Source organism: Salmo salar, chromosome ssa04 (assembly GCF_905237065.1).
Source record: "Salmo salar chromosome ssa04, Ssal_v3.1, whole genome shotgun sequence".
Classification (NCBI taxonomy): Eukaryota; Metazoa; Chordata; class Actinopteri; order Salmoniformes; family Salmonidae; genus Salmo; species Salmo salar.
Window position 1 is genome coordinate 29,533,276 of NC_059445.1, and position 20,032 is coordinate 29,553,307.

A 20,032-nucleotide genomic window follows, 5' to 3' on the forward strand; every position below is an offset into this window, starting at 1 on the left:
GATGGGAAGTACTGGTGGCCCACTTTAGCTAAGGACGTGAGGGTGCATGGTTCCTCCTGCTCGGTGTGCGCCCAGTGCAAGGCACCTAGACACCTGCCCAGAGGGAAATTACAACCCCTACCCGTTCCACAACGGCCGTGGTCACACCTATCGGTGGATTTCATGACGGATCTCCCTCCGTCACGAGGAAACACCACGATTCTGGTTGTTGTGGATCGGTTTTCTAAGTCCTGCCGTCTCATTCCCTTGCCCGGTCTCCCTACGGCCCTACAGACTGCGGAGGCCCTGTTTACACACGTCTTCCGGCACTACGGGGTGCCTGAGGATATAGTGTCTGATCGGGGTCCCCAGTTCATATCAAGGGTCTGGAGGGCGTTCATGGAACGTCTGGGGGTCTCGGTCAGCCTGACCTCAGGGTTTCACCCCGAAAGTAATGGGCAGGTGGAGAGAGTTAACCAGGATGTGGGTAGGTTTCTGCGGTCTTATTGCCAGGACCGGCCGGGGGAGTGGTCGGATTTCATCCCCTGGGCAGAGATGGCCCAAAACACCCTCCGCCACTCGTCCACTAACCTGTCCCCGTTTCAGTGTGTACTAGGTTATCAGCCGGTTCTGGTACCGTGGCATCAGAGCCAGATCGAGGCACCTGCAGTGGATGAATGGTTTTGGCGCTCGGAGGAAACCTGGGACGCTGCCCATGTACACCTACAACGAGCCATCAGGCGACAGAAAGCGAGCGCCGACCGCCACTGTAGTGAGGCCCCGGTATATGACCGGGTCTGGCTCTCGACCCGAAACCTGCCCCTTTGCCTGCCCTGCTGGAAGCTGGGTCCGCGATTTGTGGGGCCATTTAAAGTCCTGAGGAGACTGAACGAGGTATGTTATAGGTTACAGCTTCCCCCTGATTATCGTATTAACCCCTCGTTCCATGTGTCTCTCCTCAGGCCGGTGGTGGCTGGTCCGCTCCAGCAGTCTGAGGTGCGGGAGGTTCCGCCTCCCCCTCTGGACATCGAGGGGGCCCCAGCATATACTGTGCGAGCCATCATGGACTCAAGGCGTCGGGTGAGGGGCCTTCATTACCTCGTGGAGTGGGAGGGGTACGGTCCGGAGAAGAGATGCTGGGTGCCGATGGAGGACATACTGGACCCTTCCTTACTGCAGGAATTTCACCGTCTCCACCCAGATTGCCCTGCGCCTCGTCCTCCGGGTTGTCCCCGAGGCCGGTGTTGGCGCACTGCTGGAGCCGCGCGTCGGGGGGGGGGGGGGTACTGTCACAACTTCCACCGAAGTTGGTGCCTCTCCTTTTTCGGGCGGCGTTCGGCGGTCGTCGTCGCCGGCTTTCTAGCTGCCACCGATCCACGTTTCTTTTTCCATTTGTTATGTCTTGATTGTTCACACCTGGCTCCCATTACGTTATTATTATTTCCCTATTTAATCCTCTGGTTCTCATTATGTTTTGTGCATGATTGTTTCCTGGTTTGTGTTAGTCTTTTGTGTTAGGGTTTTGTTATCCCTGTGTGGATTTATTTGGCAGATTTTTTATCCCCAAGTAAAGTACGCTATTTTACTCAGTTCTGTGTCCTGCGCCTGACTCCGTCCTCATCTCTGCACAACTGACACCTGACAGTGGGACAATATAATCTTAAATCTGGCAATTTGAATAGCCAGATTGCTAAATAGTCAATGAATGGTACCAAAACTATCTCCACTGACTGTATCTTGCACTGACGCTACGCACACTCACTACTTTGACACTCCCACACATTCACATACACTACGCACACACACATAACACAAACACACATACATACACATTACACACAGACGCACACACTCACCCACTTTTACACTCATCATTTGCTGCTGCTACTCTGTTCTTTATTTTGCTCTTTTTATTATCTACCCTGTCGCCTAGGCACTTTATCCTGCCTTCATGTACATATCTACCTCAAATACCTCGCACATTGATCTGGTACTGGTACTCCCTGTATATAGCTCCATTCTTAAGTATGCTAGCTAGCAGGTGTGTGTTTTCATTAGAACGACACCTTTGGGTTGTTTTTCAACAACGGTGACTCAAGAGGAGGCTATGCATGCAGAGTTGACAGAGGGCCAGCTTCTGAAGTAAGGAATGGGCTGTACTCTGTAGGGATCTCGCCACAAAGTCCCAGTAGAGAAAAGCTGCAAAAGGCTGAGATGGCCTGCCACCACCTCCGGTCCCCACCTCTGCTGACTATGAGCTTCCAGATCCGTTCATGACTGCGGCTGCCCAACTGCTGGAGGCTTCAAGAAGCACTCAAACAGACTTGATCTAGTTACTGTTGTAGCCTATATTTCTTGTTTATTTTGCTTAACAAGTGCTTTCTGTCTGTAATGAAATGCGCTATAAACGTTTAATAAATTATTATGATGGATTAGACTAAGGGCTCTATTTAATCCATATAGGCGAAGTTCAGCATTACAGCGTGATTGAAATTTAAAGGCAATGTTAGCTGAGACTGCATTCACGGGAAACATTGCGTATGTTAGCTCAATGAATTACCTTCACATTTCTATACACAATCTGTAACGCTTCAGCAATACATATTGAAGAAAGCCGTAAGTATCATTTTAAGAGTAAAAAAAATCACCCAGTGCTTATATACCACTTACAATAGTTCATAATTTCATCAATTAGCGGCCTTAGTTCGATATTTTTGGAGATTTCTATTTATAGTTAAACATCACTGCACTAAAACCTTATGAAAGAATGCACAACTAGCATTTTATAAGGACTCACAAAAAAGTGTTATCCTTATGTACAGTACATTGGAATAATGTTAATAGTAGGCTTGTAATCAAATCGTATTTGTCACATGTGCCAAATACAACAGGTGTAGAAATGCTTAGTGACATGTAATCAAAAATATAGGCTATACAATGCCACACTAGCTAGGTTTCCATCCAATTGGCTGACAGATTTTCATGCGAATATTCAAAAATCTGCATAAATAAAATATGCCCATTTTCCCACCAGAGATGTGTTTCCATCAAATTGACTTGTTGCAGATAAAAGTATGTGCATGATGACGTAGTTGTCACGTACGTCGTAAAGATGGGACGAAGGCGCAGCGGGAATGTGTATGCTCATCTTCTTTATTTAATGAGAAGAAAACGAAACAAAACACTTAATACAAAAAACAACGACGAGAAACAGTCCTGTAAGGAACACAACTACACAAGGAACAACTACCCACAAAAACCCATGAAAAAACACCCCTACTAAATAGGACCTTCAATTAGAGGCAACGAGAAACAGCTGCCTCCAATTTGACCTTCAGTCAAACCAATAAACTAAGCATAGAAATAGATAAACTAGACACAGACATAGAAATAGACTAACATAGAACATTGCCCAACAAACCCCGAAACACATTAAACAAACACCCCCTGCCACGTCCTGACCAAACTACAATAACAAATAACCTCTTTACTGGTCAGGACGTGACAGTACCCCCAAACTAAAGGGAGGGAAGGGAGGGTGGCCACCGTCACCGACGGTTCTTGTGCTACACCCCCCCTCCCCAATCCTCCACTATGGAGGTGGCTCAGGCTCTGGCCTTAGTCCCCAACCTAACCTGTCCACCCCTGCTGAAGGCTCAGGGCTAAAGCGCGTCGCTGGAGACCTCGGGCTGAGGCGCGTCGCTGGAGACCTCGGGCTGATGCGCGTCGCTGGAGACCTCGGGCTGATGCGCGTCGCTGGAGACCTCGGACTGGAGGGCGACTCTGGGAGCTCCGGACTGAAGGGTGACTCTGGGAGCTCCGGACTGAAGGGCGACTCTGGGAGCTCCGGACTGAAGGGCGACTCTGGGAGCTCCGGACTCTGGGCCGTCTCTGCAGGCTCTGGACTGTGGGCTGTCTCTGCAGGCTCCGGACTGTGGGCCGTCTCTGCAGGCTCCGGACTGTGGGCCGTCTCTGCAGGCTCCGGACTGTGGGCCGTCTCTGCAGGCTCCAGACTGTGGGCCGTCTCTGCAGGCTCCGGACTGTGGGCCGTCTCTGCAGGCTCCGGACTGTGGGCCGTCTCTGTCGGTTCCGGACTGTGGGCCGTCTTTGCAGGCTCCGGACTGTAGGACATCGCCGGAAGCACTGGACGGGGAACTGTCGCTGGAAGCTCTAGACGGGGAACTATCACCGGAAGCTCTAGACGGGGAACTGTCGTCGGAAGCTCTAGACAGGGAACTGTCGCCGGAAGCTCTAGACGGGGAATTGTCGCCGGAAGCTCTAGACGGGGAACTGTCGCCGGAAGCTCTGGACTGGACAGGCGCACTACAGGCCTGGTGCGTGGGGCTGGCTTTGGAGGCGCCAGACTGGTAACACGCACCTCAAGGCTAGTGCGAGGAGCGGGAACAGGACGTACTGGACTGCGCTGACGCACTGGAAGCCTAGTGCGTGGTGCTGGCTTTGGAGATGCCAGACTAGAGACGCACCTCAAGGCTAGTGCGAGGAGCAGGAACTGGATACATCGGGCCATGAACAAGCACTGGAGGTCTGGAGCGCACAACCCGTCCTGGCTGGGTGGTAACAGTAGCCCTGCACAAGCGGAGTGCTGGCACAGGGCGAACTGGGCTGTGAAGAGGCCTGATGGCTGCCGTGCGTAGAGCAGGCGTAGGGTAGCCTGGGCCTAGGAGACGCACTGGTGGCCAGATGTACTGCGCAGGCATACTCCTACCTGGCTGGATGCCCACTCTAGCACGGCAACTTGCGAGGGGCTGGAATCGCTCGCACCGGACTGTGCGTGCGCATGGGCGAGATCGTGCGCACTTCCGCATAGACCGGCGCTCTTCTGATCCGCTGCTCCCCATAATAAGCACGGGGAGTTGGCTCAGGTCTATTGCCTGACCTAGCCACACTCCCCGTGTGCCCCCCCCCAAAAAATGATTGTGGGTGCCTCTCGGGTTTGCCAATCGGCGCGTATAATGCCTCGTAACGGCGCCGCTCCGCCTTGGCTGCCTCCAGCTCGTCCTTAGAGCGTTGGTATTCCCCAGCCTGGTGCCATGGTCCTGCCCCGTCCAAAATCTCCTCCCAGGTCCCTAAATCCAAATAGCTCCTCTGCTGCTCCTTCCTCCACTGCTTGGTCCGTTGGTGGTGGGTAGTTCTGTCACGTATGTCATAAAGATGAGACCAAGGCGCAGCGGGAATGTGTATGCTCATCTTCTTTATTCAATGAGAAGAAGTGCACATAAAAATAACTTTAGCACTTATTAATTTTACAGAGACAAAAGAATCCCACTTTGTCTAGCGTATTTTGTTTTGTCGACATTTGGAAAGTTTATGACAAATTTGCTGTTTCCATCAGGTCTGTCATGACATTTTTTTATCCGGCATGTACTTTACGGGTATAAAAAGGTTGGATGGAAACCTGGTTATTGTGACAAAATACAGTTTAAATGTTGAATATTTATTTCACACAATTTTATGAATTACGTCTACATTTAACTTAATTACATTTTTGTAAGGAAGTAAACTCAAATTTGGGTTCCTCAATATTAAATTGATCATATATGTGAATGGAGATTTGTGTATTGACATTTGTGGATATATTGAAACTCAAAATCAATTCATAATTCTTCACCTCTTCGCATCCTCCCCTACCCCTTCTGTCCTCATCTTCGCTTTCACAAACACACACACACGTGTCGGTGTATTGAGACAATTGCGTGAGGGATACATGTCAGCTGGGTCAGTGGCGTCAGATGGGGTTGAGTTGTAGCATTGGGCACGGCTGGGATAGCGACGGGAGAGAAAAGGTCAGGCAATGTAAAGTATTTGTTGTGCTGAGGCAGGAGGAGGACAGCTGCTGGGAGAGATCAAATGCTGGGGGAGGGGGGGAATAGGTGGGTGAACAAGGCTGCAGCAGGTTCAACTTTTTATAGGTCGCCCCTCTCTCCAAAAAGGGGAGGAGGTGGAGTGGTGCTGACCTCCAGCTCTTACATAAAGGGATTATATACTTTTACTGCGTTTTACTGTATCTTTTAATGGTCACACTTTAAATTAAGTTGCTCTTATTCCTGTATAATAACACCACACTGAACCTCACACCAAATATTTTGACCATGTCAAAAGGGTAATACTTTATATGAAATGTTAGACCTATGTAATAACGCTGTAATTACTCAAGTAATAATGTTGTTTTATATTATAAGTTAATTTAGTAGTTGCTTTGTAATTGCATCGTCAATTATCAGTACATATGAACATCACACCTGTGGGACAGGTACAGGATGGCAATAACAACTGCCCGAGTTACACCAGGAACGCACAATCCCTCCATCAGTACTCAGACCGTCCGCAATAAGCTGTGAGAGGCTGGACTGAGGGCTTGTAGGCCTGTTGTAAGGCAGGTCCTCACCAGACATCACCGGCAACAATGTCGCCTATGGGCACAAACCCACCGTCGTTGGACCAGACAGGACTGGCAAAAAGTGCTTTTCACTGACGAGTCGCGGTTTTGTCTCACCAGGGGTGATGGTCGGATTCGCGTTTATCGTTGAAGGAATGAGCGTTACACCGAGGCCTGTACTCTGGAGCGGGATCAATTTGGAGGTGGAGGGTCCATCATCGTCTGGGGCGGTGTGTCACAGCATCATTGGACTGAGCTTGTTGTCATTGCAGGCAATCTCAACACTGTGCGTTACAGGGAAGAAATCCTCCTCCCTCATGTGGTACCCTTCCTGCAGGCTCATCCTGACATGACCCTCCAGCATGACAATGCCACCAGCCATACTGCTCATTCTGTGCGTGATTTCCTGCAAGACAGGAATGTCAGTGTTCTGCCATGGCCAGTGAAGAGCCCAGATCTCAATCCCATTGAGCACGTCTGGGACCTGTTGGATCGAAGGGTGAGGGCTAGGGCCATTCCCCCCCCAGAAATGTCCGGGAACTTGCATGTGCTTTGGTGGAAGAGTGGGGTAACATCTCACAGCAAGAACTGTCAAATCTGGTGCAGTCCACGAGGAGGAGATCCACTGCAGTACTTAATGCAGCTGGTGGCCACACCAGATACTGACTGTTACTTTTGATTTTGACCCCGCCCCCTTTGTTCAGAGACACATTATTCAATTTCTGTTAGTCACATGTCTGTGGAACTTGTTCAGTTTATGTCTTATATGTTGAATCTTGTTATGTTCATACAAATATTTACACATGTTAAAAGTTTGCACAAGTTTGTTGAAAATAAACACAGTTGACAGTGAGAGGATGTTTCTTTTTTTGCTGAGTTTAGCATGAATACAGCAAAATAACTTTTTAAATGAAAATATGTAAATCATTATTTGAATATGTTGGTAACCCGTTGTATAAAAATGATAATACTTTGTCTCAGGGCTGACAACACCCATGCCAATATATCCTCCAAACACCGGCTTCGAGGGCATTATGACTTAAATAACAGCATGCTAGTACAATGTTATTGTTGTGGCATGACCCACTACAGCAGTGGATCCCAACCTTTTTCGGTTACTGTACCACCAACTTAATTTTGCTCTGCCTGGACTACCCTAGAAGTACCCCCTCATGTGTGTTTTACCAGTAGGCCTATGGTCCCATGAGTCTTTGCAAGTACCCCCTGTAGATAGGTCCTAGTACCCCTGGTTGGGAAACACTGTACTACAGCAAGCACAATGCTCTGGGATTGAACCCCAAACCTTCCAATGTCAGGGAGGACACTCTAATCACAAGGCCACTGAATTAGACTCTGAATACAATTTCTTGAATAATTAGTTTCACACAGGTATAATAGTTAATGTGATTCACTGCACCATTGTTGCAAAAGTGGATGTGGTCAAAATATTGTGTGTGAGGTTTGCCAAGAAAACAAAAACAAATTCAAGCCTTTTCAAATTGACCCTTACACTGATTAAGTTTTATTACATGTGTCCTGACCACAATCCTTTATTGTTTTTCTACACAGGAGTGCTTCTTGAGGAGCCTGTCCAGTGATAAGTAGATATTTTATGGTAATCTTCTCACACCCTTCTTCGCACCCAGTCCACCAAATTCCACCTGAACCCACAATGTTTCCAAGCCCAACCACCTGCCACCATCACCGCCCCCTCCAACTCTATCCTGCCGGTGGTCGTTGCAACATGTTTGTATCTGTAAAGCTATGCCTACTGCTTGTTTGTAAGGTAGCTAATTGCTTTGTAAGACTGCTTTCGGATCTGTATTTAGATTACAGACCATCCCTTTTGTTCAAAAGCAATTGGATTCAGGGACTGCAATATTGTGATTCAAAAGGAAATAATGACTGTTTTCCTATTAAGATTCAACATTTTAGACACTTTATTGGGTCCACAAACATTGAATTCAGCATGTTTCCCTTCCTGTGAATCTCTTTTGATTTCAGAACAAACAAGATATCTTTTTCTTTCTCACAGTTATTGTTGAAAAAATATATTGCAGCATACAGTATCATTCATCATACAGTAGCATTCAATGTACAAGCTGCTATGATTAATGGGAGAATAAGTAAACATTTCAATTTAAATGGAAGGCCCATAAATGTCACACACGTGTGTGTGTGTGTGTGTGTGTGTGTGTGTGTGTGTGTGTGTGTGTGTGTGTGCGTGCGCGGGTGTGATTGTCCCAACAAAAATATTTAATCAGTAGACATAATCAGTAGACAGTAGACATCAGTAGACCCTATTACACCATACATTGGAAAACATTTGCATTTGCACGTGGGTCAATTCCAATTTAATGCATCATATAAATTCAAAATCCAATCCAGGAAGGATTTTTAATAACGGATTTTTTTTTTTTTATTCTCTGAACTGAGGCGTTTCCTTTTTCTCTTGGCTGTTAGGTGACCTGTAGACGTAGAAAACCTTTTTCTTTCTCTCTCTGAACTAGCTGCACCCATTGTTTCCTAATTTTGCAGGTAATGGCCACACAGTTATTGCATTGTGTGATTTGATGTGCTTTTATATGACATTCGTATGGCACTCTCTTTGTATGCAAATAATACGAGGATAGACTTTAAGAGAAACACACTAAGTGTGTTGCCGAGAAAAGCTGGAACCCTGGGACCTGCCACATATTTAGTGGTTGTTCAGGGTCAGAGGTTGGCTATATAGTGTATTTGGGGCAAACATTTCCCAAGTAGCTTTAGGCTTAGGGGAGCCAGCTATAGTTGACACCTTTTAGGGGATAACCTCCTCTATAGGTTTTGGCTAACTTTTACACTCGTGTGTAAGATGACAATGATATGGTGCCTGTGTGTGTATGCACTGTAGGTGTTTAGTAATTTTGAGGTATTATGCATTATGTGAACAGACAACAGGCTGGCGTGCTACTTCAGCGTTAAAGAGGGCATAGAAGTAGAATACAGAGGGCTCAGATAAATTTGAAATGCATCAGGTCGATCATTCATTCATACATGAGTATTATTTACGTTTTCACAATGTTTTGGGTAGTTGCCTACTTGTAAACAGGAACGGGAAAGGAATTGTCTTTCCCTTTCATCCTTTTCTTAAATGGCAATTATTAAAAAAATAATGGATACTGCCAATTCATGCCCATTCTGAATGCTTTTAGAATAATTCTGAATGCTAATTGTAAATAATGCTTATATTCATATTCAATCAGGTCCAGGGTTGGGTTGAATTCAAATTTCAATTCAGTCATTTCAGGTTATGATTTGAAATCAAATTTAAAACACTAATCTTGTTCTTTCCTTTTGAACAACAGTGCAACAACAGACGCTCATGCTTAGTGCAATGGTGCTTTCTTAATTTTTAAATATGCATACTGTAGGTTGCTGTTTTTCTTGTTTTACAAATTTGAACATACATACAAGGTATTTGGAGCTGCTGGTCAGTCTATGAACCTGAATTGTGTAAAAAATATATTTGAGTTTTCTGTCTGTGACAACATACTGTATAAAAAAGTACCCTGTGAGTTGATTCCACTGTAGAAGAAAGTATAGTCACAGAACAACCCACTGGGCCATGGATCTATAACATTTAAAAAATGTTCACCTGCTACAAAAGGGTGTATTAAATTGACTTATGGTATTTCACCTTTATCATGCAAACATTTGGATTCAAACGTCAAACATGATACCTTTCAAAATGTCAAACCAGAGAAGACAATATATATATATATTTTTTGACATATTATTTATTGTGTTGTTGGTTTTTATGAAATGGTTCATATACTGTGGTATGTAAACTGAATTTCCTTCTTAAGTGTGTGTAATTGCTGTTGGGCACATTTGTGCACTTGGCAGGCCAGCTAAATGATTTTATTCACCAACCAATAGCAGTGCATACTATAACAGTTGAAAATTGGTTGATGATGTTTCTTGTCCTTCAAAAGGAAATTCGTTACACATTATCCTGATGAATTGTTGAATACTAGAATGTAGTCTAATTGAATTCTGTAGCACATTTTTCTGAACAATACATTCACACTACTTACAGTGCCTTTAGAAAGTATTGACGTTTCCAACATTTTTGTTGTGTTACAGCCTGCATTTAAAATTGGTTAAATTTAGGTTTTGTGTCACACAATGTCAAAGTGGAATAATATGTTTAGAAATGTTCACTATTTCTTTTTTTCCAATTGCATGGGCTCACTCTGTGTGCAATAACAGTGTTTAACATGATTTTTTGAATAACTACATCCTCTCTGTACACCACACATACAATTATCTGTAAGGTCCCTCAGTCGAGCAGTGAATTGGAAACACAGACCATGGAGTTTTTCCAATGCTTCGCAAAGAAGGGCACCTATTGGTAGATGGGTAAAAAAATCTGACATTGAATATCCCTTTGAGCATGGTAAAGTTATTAATTACACTTTGGATGGTGTATCAATACACTCAGTCACTACAAAGATACAGGCATCCTTCCTAACTCTGTTGCCGGAGAGGAAGGAAACCGGTCATGGATTTCACCATGAGGCCAATGGTGACTTTAAAACAGTTACAGAGTTGAATGGCTGTGATAGGATAAAATGGATAAACAACATTGTAGTTACTCCACAATTCTAACCTAATTGACAGAGTGAAAAGAAGGAAGCCTGTACAAAATAAAAATATTCCAACAAGGCACTAAAGTAATACTGTAAAAAATGTGGCAAAGCAGTTCACTTTAGGTCCTGAATACAAAGTGTTATGTTTGGGGCAAATCCAATACAACACATTACTAAGTAGCACTTTCCATCTTTTCAAGCATAGTGGTGGCTGCATCGTGTTATGGATATGCTTGTAATTGTTAAGGACTGGGTAGTTTTTCAGGATAAAAAAGAAACGGAACTGAGCTAAGCAGAGGCTCAGTCTGCTTCCCAGCAGACACTGGAAGATGACAATAACCTAAAACATAAAGCCAAATCTACACTGGAGTTGCTTACCAAGAAGACAGTGAATGTTCCTGACTGGCCGAGTTACAGTTTTGACTTAAATCTACTTCAAAATCTATGGCAAGACCTCAAAATGGTTGTCTAGCAATGATTAACAACCAATTTGACAGAGTTTGAATACTTTTTTTAAGAATAATGGGAAAATGTTGCACAATCCAGGTGTGGAAAGCTCTTAGAGACTTACATATAAAGACTCACAGCTGAAATTGCTGCCAAAAGTGCTTCTACAAAGTATTGACTCAGGGGTGTGAATACTTATGTAAATTAGATATTTCTGTATTTCATTTTCAATAAATTAGCAAACATTTCATAAACCATGTTTTCACTTTGTCATTAAGTGGTACCGTGTGTAGATGGGTGAGAAAAAAAATCTATTTAATCAATTTTGAATTCCGTCTGTAACACAAGAAAGGGTGGAATGAGTCAAGGGTTATAAATACTTTATGAAGGCACTGTGTAAATATGTGTATTTCATTTGGTAATGTTAGATGTTCTAGTCTAGCTGACTACAACAGAAATATGTGCAATACTGTCATTACCTTTATGTCTCTTCATTGTATGTCCATTTCTGAAAAATGACATTACACTGTCTGTTGCTCAACTTAGCTAGCTGATGCTAGCATTTCATAACTTACGGAGTTATAATTTGTCACTAACATGAACAGTCATGATGTGACATGATATATGTTAAGCTTAGTCAAAGTGATAACATAATTTAGTAAAGAACTACCCAGACACACTGTAGCATAAATTATGAGTCATTGAATAAGAAATCTCAGTTTACAGCTTCACCTAAGCACAACATCCCTCCCAAAGCCCATAAATCTACTGGCTTTCATGTTCCCTGATGCCCAATGAAAGAAACATTGTGTAAATGCTTGTTTTTTGAAAGATGTTGAAAAGAATGACAGACTGATGGGGAAGTGATGTTGAGATGGGAGAAATGTACGTGAACGAATGCATGAGAAAGAATGGCGCTATTATGATTGAGTGGCTACATTAGCCTTGGTGTCTGCAACACAGTCATACAAAAGGGACATTATGTATGTGTTGTGTAAGTATTGTGCTTTACGTACTTAAGATGGCGGCCTAAGAAGGAGCACGAGACCGGGAGGTCAATGCAGAGTTTGTTTGTTAGATGAAGCAGTGCCATGTTTGCACTTGCAAGGTGACGGTGATGAAATATGACAAGTAGACTGAGGTGAAAAGAACACACTCTAGGCCCAAAAGCCTACAAGTGTTTGGAATAAATCAAATTGCAAGCTAATTAACATTGTCTGTTGCGTATGTTGCTCATCATGGTTGTCTTGCTTGTGTCCATTTTCTTTTCTAAGGTACTTCCATAACATATTGACAGTGAGCAAATCGTTGGGAATCACAGCTATCTTTAAACACACTAAGTGGTGTCCCAACCAGTGTTTTTCTGGTCAATTTGTATAATTTCTGTTGCTGGTAATATGATGTCCCCCCAACCCTTTCTAGCAACTTTCTGCTCTACTGAATCTGCTCCTGAAAAAATGTATCCCGAGAAAAACAAGAGGAGCAAATTGATTTACTTGGAGAGACACATAAACGTGTTGGAGTCTGCCGAAGGGTGATGGCCATGAAACCTCACCCGGCCCAGGCTTAAGTTCAACCTGAGAGTTTGCTGGTGTGTTTACATCGTTGCCATGGAGGCAGTGAGACTGGCAGACAACCCCTCTCTCCCAGCTGCTCTCTGTACTTCCTAAAGAATCTCCTATAAGGCCCTGATGTTGTGCTTGGATGCCAACCGAGGGCTCTGATGTCACAACTGCGACACAAGGCCAGACACGATTTATTGCCTCACCCGGGTCAGCAAATGGGTGCACTACTCATTCAGTGCTCCTTCACACACTCACTCACTCTCATGTCATGCTAAATTCCAAATCAACCCCTGGCCCTTAATCCCTAGCCACTCCATAGATCTGACAGGATTGGATAGGTGGAGGTGAGATGGCGACATTTTCACCCAGCCAATCATAAGGCAAGATGAAGCGATTTCAATGATGCTTACTGTATATCTCAGATTGACAGGACCGCCTGCTGTAGGGGTTAGGGGTCAATTTGGGATTCAGAATCAATGCTCTCCCCTGGTTGACATACTTTGCTAATGCTACATGCCATCAACACAAAGTGTTAAAAACATAACAGGACTTGGTTTCCCACGTTTGATGTTTTTTTATACTATAAATCATTACTAAAGTGCAACGTTAATAGGCTTGTGAAATAATTTTTAACCATATCCTGTGGTTAAACATTACATTGCCTTCAGAAAGTATTCCTACCTATTGACTTATTCCACATTTTGCGGTGTTAAAGCCTGAATTTCTCCCATTCTTCCTTGCAGATTTTCTCAAGCTCTGTTAACAGGGGAGGGAGGTGAATAGCAATCTTCAAATCTTTCCACAGATTTTCAATGGGAATCAGGTCTGGGCTTTGGCTGGGCCACTCAAGGACTTTCACATTCTTGTTCTGAAGCCATTCCAGCATTGCTTTGGCTGTATGCTTGAGGTCATTGTCCAGTTGGAATGTAAATCTTCCTGTGTACTCTGAAGCTGGTTCTCATTAAGGATTTGCCTGTATTTGGCTCCGTTATTTGTCCCCTCTATCCTTGCCAGTCTCTGCCCCTGAAAAGCATCCCCATGCTTCACGTTAGGGTTGGTGTTAGATGGGTGATGAGCTGTGCCTGGCTTTCTCCAGACATAGCTTTGCATTCATGCCACAGCGTAATATTTGTCTCATCAGACCACAGAATCTTTTGCCTTATGCTTGGAGTCTTTCACATGCCTTTTTGCAAACTGTTGTCATGTGCCTTTTTCACAGGAGTGGCTTCCGTCTGGCCACTCCCCCATAAAGTCCAGATTGGTGAAGTGCTGTTGAGACTGTTGTTTTTCTGGCAGGTTCTCCCTTCTCTGCCAAAGCACTCTCTAGTTCTGGCAGAGTTGTCATTGGGTTTTTGGTCACCTCCCTGACCAAGGTCCTTCATGTCCGGTTGCTCAGTTTGGTCGGACGGCCAGCTCTAGGCAAAGTCTGGGTAGTTCCATATTTTTTCAATTTCACAATGATGGAGACCACTGTGCTTTTGGAAACTCTGGATGGTTTTATACCCCAGATATATGCCTCATCACAATTCTATCATCTTGCAGATCTACAGACAGTTCCTTGGAGTTCATGGTATAGTTTCTGGTGGGCTCCAATCAAGTTGTAGTGACATCTCAAGGATGATCAAAGGAAATTGGATGCACTGGAGCTCAATTTGAAGTGTCATAGCAAAGGGGCATGAATACTTATGTAAATTTGATAATTTATATTTCATTTTCAATACATTTGCAAAAATGTTTTAAAACAGGTTTTCACTTTGTCATTATGAGGTATTGTGTGTAGATGGGTGAGAGAGAAAAATATTTAATCCATTCTCAATTCTGGCTGTAACACAACAAAATGTGGAATAAATCAAGGGGTATGAATACTTTCTGAAGGCACTATCTGTAAATATCCCTTATGTACTATACTTCTTCCCATAACTTTCTACTATGATTGACATGTGTTAAAATTGTCAACCTGAACAAGCCACACAGAAAATCTATTATTATCTAAAAGACATGTCAGGTAAGCCAGTGTTCTGATAGCTTAACCAAGTAGGCACAACGGCCATGTGCAGGTCAGTAATGTTAGTGGGAAAGGTCAAAAGACAACCAGAATGGAAATTGTTTTTCATATCTTTATTGAAAATAATCTTACACTAGTGTAATGCCAGAAAAGCACTGCATACTGTATGTACAATTTCTTATACACTTACAAGCCAATGGGGCATAGTGGTTCCAGTGCACTCTTTGTTGTTGGTCAAGAACAAACCTAACAAACTAATCTCAAACTATGGTACAAAAAAATATATCAAAGGTTTAATGTAATAATTATAATATCAAGTCACATTTCTTAGGGATACAGGACCAAATTATGTAAATAGGCCCAATTACAAATGTAAATAAATTCATCATACATTTTCCTATTGATATACATGTTAAACATCCAGAAGTTAAAATCATAGAAGTGAATTCAATAAATTAACCCTGCGTTATCTGGTCTCATGTAACAGCTCCTTCAAGCTTGTTACAGAGTGAATCAAGTAATGTATACATTATTTTACATTGTTACGCAATGACTTTAGTGTAATTCAATCTTTGTAGCCTTGGAAACCACATTCATGTATTAAATTAAACAAACAAACTAGAAACTGTAATGTGAGCATGTATGTAAATTCAACTATAGCATCAACTCACCCAATGCTATGTACCATATTTACATAGGTGAATATGGTGTTGTATCACTTAGCTATATTGGGTATATACCACATAATGTATATGATACTCATCTACCCATATAAATAGATATGCAAACAAATTCATAAAGTCACCAGAGAAATTCCTGATTTGAAATAAAAACATTGAATTAAGAATGTAAACATGTTTATGTTGTAAAAAAAAAATAATAATAAAAAACTCAATTTCATGTTTTTTGCCTGTGGTGTGATACAGTAGGTGTTCCTGGATAGCTTTAAAAAATAATAATAAATAACTTTCCAGACAGAATTTCAAGTAGGACTCATTAAAAGAATAACCTTATTCCACTATTGTCACACTGTAAATAACACATTGTATTGTGGGATCGAAAGGGAGATAAATAGTAGTAAACAGCTAGCAAGTTAGCCTCTAGTTAGCAATTTTTCAGTAAACTGAACTCTGATGTAAGCGCTGAAAAAATGTGCCCATTTTCCAATCAGATCAACAAAAAAGGCACACATTTTACAATGATCATATCTTAGCTAGCTAGCATCCATTTATCCGCCTCATACAACACGCTGTTTACACTGTGACGTAATAACAAAATAGAGTTGTTGGCCCATAACTCTCTACACTCTGCAAAAGATCTTCCATCTTCTTACCGATTGATTGACACGGAGAAGACTACCAGTCTGAGTCAAACACCCTCTTGCACATGTTGGAGTTCTCCTGGTGGAGAGGGAACTCTGAGCCAGGCAACAGCTGCTTGTGGCCCCTGCGCGACACGTAGCTCTTCCCCGATGGCAGGCTCTCGTATTTTGTTAGGGACTCACTGCAATAAGGGACCATGTCAATTCATGAGCTATGTAATCAGAGACAGCACAGAGTGGGATTATAATGAGCCATTAACTCCTTCATAATTCACTGAAAATACAATGTAGAATTCACTAGGCTGCAATTGGTCTTAGCCCTGGCCTACCTGAAGGGGAAGGTGGTCTTGTCCATCTGCATGCACACCAGGAAAGGGTACTCCGAGAACTGGACCGTGGTGATAAAGTCTAGAGACGCCTCTGTCTCAAAGCTCACCTCCATCCCAGTGCGCACAAAGTCCATGTCCACGGTCACATTCCCAGTCACCACCATGGCTCCCCTGAAAACAGACACAATTACAAAAACTCATGGGTGGATGAGAATAAATTGTTCAATTGCATTTTACAAGTCTTTGACCAGTAAAATGCCTTTTAACTCAACATAAAATGAACAAGTGGTGACTGATGGTGGACAGAGGTGTGACAAAATCTCTTACAAATTTGAGATTGGCTGAATATGAAACCGCTATCGTCATATTAGTCTGCTTAAAATTTGTAATCAAAATGGCCACTGCCAAGCCATCTGAAAAACCTGTATGTCTGTCTGTCTGTGGAAGCATGCCTTGGCAAAGATGTTTGTTCTGCTCCTATAGATAGCCTGCTGGTCTATTATCAGAGGAGAGGAGGTACATTACGACTGCCCCTGATCCATACACCTGCCTCTGCCATTCCCCTCGTTGACTTTGAGCCAACACAGAATGCCATCTAAAATGCCATTGCAAAACAAAGACCAAGAAAGCAGCAGAAGTCTATCTACAGGATCTGGATCAGTGTTCCAAGTATAGGAAGTCATGAATCAAGCAAATTTCATTTCTTCAACTAGTATATTTGAAGGAACAATCCCAATGGCACTAAGATCAGACCAACCAAATCAGATCTTGGGTAACATAATTTTGACTAGACACAACTTGACATTGTCGAGACAAGAGCATTAGGCTCAAATAGGTGATTCAAGCACTGGAATTAAATGCCTCATGCCTCATTGCTGATCTAGGATCAGTTTTGCCTTTTTGAATAAGATTACAACATGGACAGGGGAGACCTATCCTAGTCTGAGACGCTTTGGGGGGAATTCCGACCAGAGTTAAGCATGTGTAAATGGAACGTAATTCCCTTTTATACACTTTCCTCTCTATGCGTGTTGCGACCTTTAAATGAGGGTTAGCATTAGAATAGTATGTTATTCACCCGTTATTTGTTTGGGGTTTAGATCAAAGAAATGAAGGTGTGGCGGAGGTGTGTCTACACTGAATTCTGACCTTTACCACCTTTATGCACGATGAAATGATGAATAAGGTTGAGGAATCTGTCGGTTCCATGTGGAACATCTACTTAATTCTTTGTGAAAAATTAACACCATTGTTCATGCACTGTAATTTACAAAAATTGTTAAGAGCTATTGATAAGAGCTAGGTAAATGAGTAAACCATTTGGATAAGTGGATTGTAAATATAAATGACACTTGTTTTAGATATATTTTACCTTATGAACGCTGGAGACAAATGCAAAACCAGTCATTTGGCAGCAAACTGAAGCATATCAACATATCACCTTTTCCACAGTGAAGTTGATGAAATGCTGGCCTTAAACTTAGGATGAAATTTGGAGACCCAGCTATAGGCTTCTGTAGCCATGCGCAAATTACAGTATAGTGCCAAACCTACTGAGTTGATTTATGATTTCAAGAATGTTTTAATTATAATATACCTTTCACTGTATTTTTTACAATTTGTATTGTGTAAAATATTAGCCACTATCGGTAGCCACCATCAGTTCTACCTACATACATTCATAACGGTCACTGACTTTAGTGTTCGTTTTCTTACATTTTGTATCATTCCATTACATCGTTAGTTTACCCATCTTTCCTGTGTCACATTAGCGTGGCTGTTCCTGAGGATCGCTAGCAATAGTGGATCATATTAAGCTAACATATTACAAGTTGTGCAATAATTTGGGACATGTAGCCTGGAACGCAGACCAGCAGTTAAAACCTGGAGCCTGGCTCACGATGACTGGACCGTCTTCATCACAGTTCCATGATTAGTGAGGATTATTAGGGTAGATTTTTACGACTACTGTTCAACACCAATTGTACACTTTTCTCACCTTCCAATATTTCAGGGATTTAACAATTGAATATGCCAACTTTCAGGATGAATCAAACCACTGTATTTTTGATTCACCAATATATTTTCTGCCTAAAAGGCTGTCCAAACCATTTTTTTCTGTCTTATTCATAAATAATTTCCTAACCCTAAGTGATATACAAGATCAGAATATTTCTTTCATCTACCAATTGGTGCTTAAAAGGAGATGAATATGTGTGTATTTACATGGTTTTCTTTCATTGATCCCTAATACTCTGAACCGATCTCTCCATACATTCTCCTGAGTCTGTCGAGAAAATTCTAATTAAAAAGGTACACCAAATTTAAAGGGATGGCTTTAGATAAATGTACTGAAAACCCTATTGAATGAAAACTCCAAGAGAAAATCTGTTGGCCAGCGGGAGTGTTTCAGCGGTTGAATTCAAATTGATTCAGCGCACAAAAGGGAACCAAGCCTGCAAAGCCTGTTACACACCAGGTAAGTCTGAATACCAACTTCTGAGAAGTGCATAGGAAAGGAGCGCGAAGGAAAAGGTGTACATTTACTAAAATCAGGCCCTTTATGAATATGGTCCCTGATTCCTGTAAAGCCTTGAAACTGTAAAGCACCCATCTAGATTCTAACAATTCTATCTCCATTTTATCACTGCATGATGTCACATATTTATCTACTGGATCAGTTAAGGCGAGTGATGAGCTCTACAGCAGTCTCACAACTCAATCGCTGGTTGAAAACTGTTTTCTGCTCCTACCAAAAGATAGAATTTGTAGATAAATTGGCCCTTTTTCTGGGACTCACCCACAAACAGGACCAAGCCTGACCTGCTGAGGAGTGATGAACTCCATCCTAGCTGGAGGGGTGCTCTCATCTTATCTATGAACATAGAGGAGTTAGAGCCCTGCCTATCTCCACAATGAGATAGGGTGCATGCCAGGCAGCAGGCTGTTAGCCACCCTGCCAGCTTAGTGGAGTCTGCCATAAGCACAGTCAGTGTTGTCAGCTCAGCTATCCCCATTGAGACCGTGTCTGGAGGTGTTCGCCTTAGCAATCTCACTGGAATAAAGACCTCCTCCATTCCTGTCATTATTGAAAGAGATTGTGATCTCACATCTCAAAATAGGGCTACTTAATGTTAGATCCCTCACTTCCAAGGCAGTTATAGTCAATGAACTAATCACTGATCATAATCTTGATGTGATTGCCCTGACTGAAACATGGCTTAAGCCTGATGAATTTACTGCGTTAAATGAGGGCTCACCTGGTTACACTAGTGACCATATCCCCTGCGCATCCCGCAAAGGCAGAGGTGTTGCTAACATTTACGATAGCAAATTTCACGGGAAAGTCCACAGA

General features: G+C 42.8%; 2 protein-coding genes across 2 annotated transcripts in view; one reads left to right on the forward strand and one right to left on the reverse strand.

Annotated features, from left to right (window-relative positions):
* LOC106602714 (uncharacterized protein C4orf54) overlaps positions 1-9,544 on the forward strand; it is a 29,009-nt gene extending 19,465 nt beyond the window's left edge. The window contains exon 2 of the mRNA XM_014195514.2: positions 7,946-9,544. The gene's annotated coding sequence lies outside the window, so the exon portion shown is untranslated. The remainder of the gene's footprint in view (positions 1-7,945) is intronic.
* A 5,581-nt stretch (positions 9,545-15,125) lies between these two features.
* Positions 15,126-20,032, reverse strand: part of LOC106602715 (microsomal triglyceride transfer protein) — a 42,698-nt gene continuing 37,791 nt past the window's right edge. Inside the window, exons 16-17 of the mRNA XM_014195517.2 lie at positions 16,678-16,848; positions 15,126-16,530 (exon numbers count right to left, since the gene is read on the reverse strand). Coding sequence (XP_014050992.1) covers positions 16,383-16,530; positions 16,678-16,848 — 319 coding nt within the window. The 3' untranslated portion in view covers positions 15,126-16,382. The remainder of the gene's footprint in view (positions 16,531-16,677; positions 16,849-20,032) is intronic.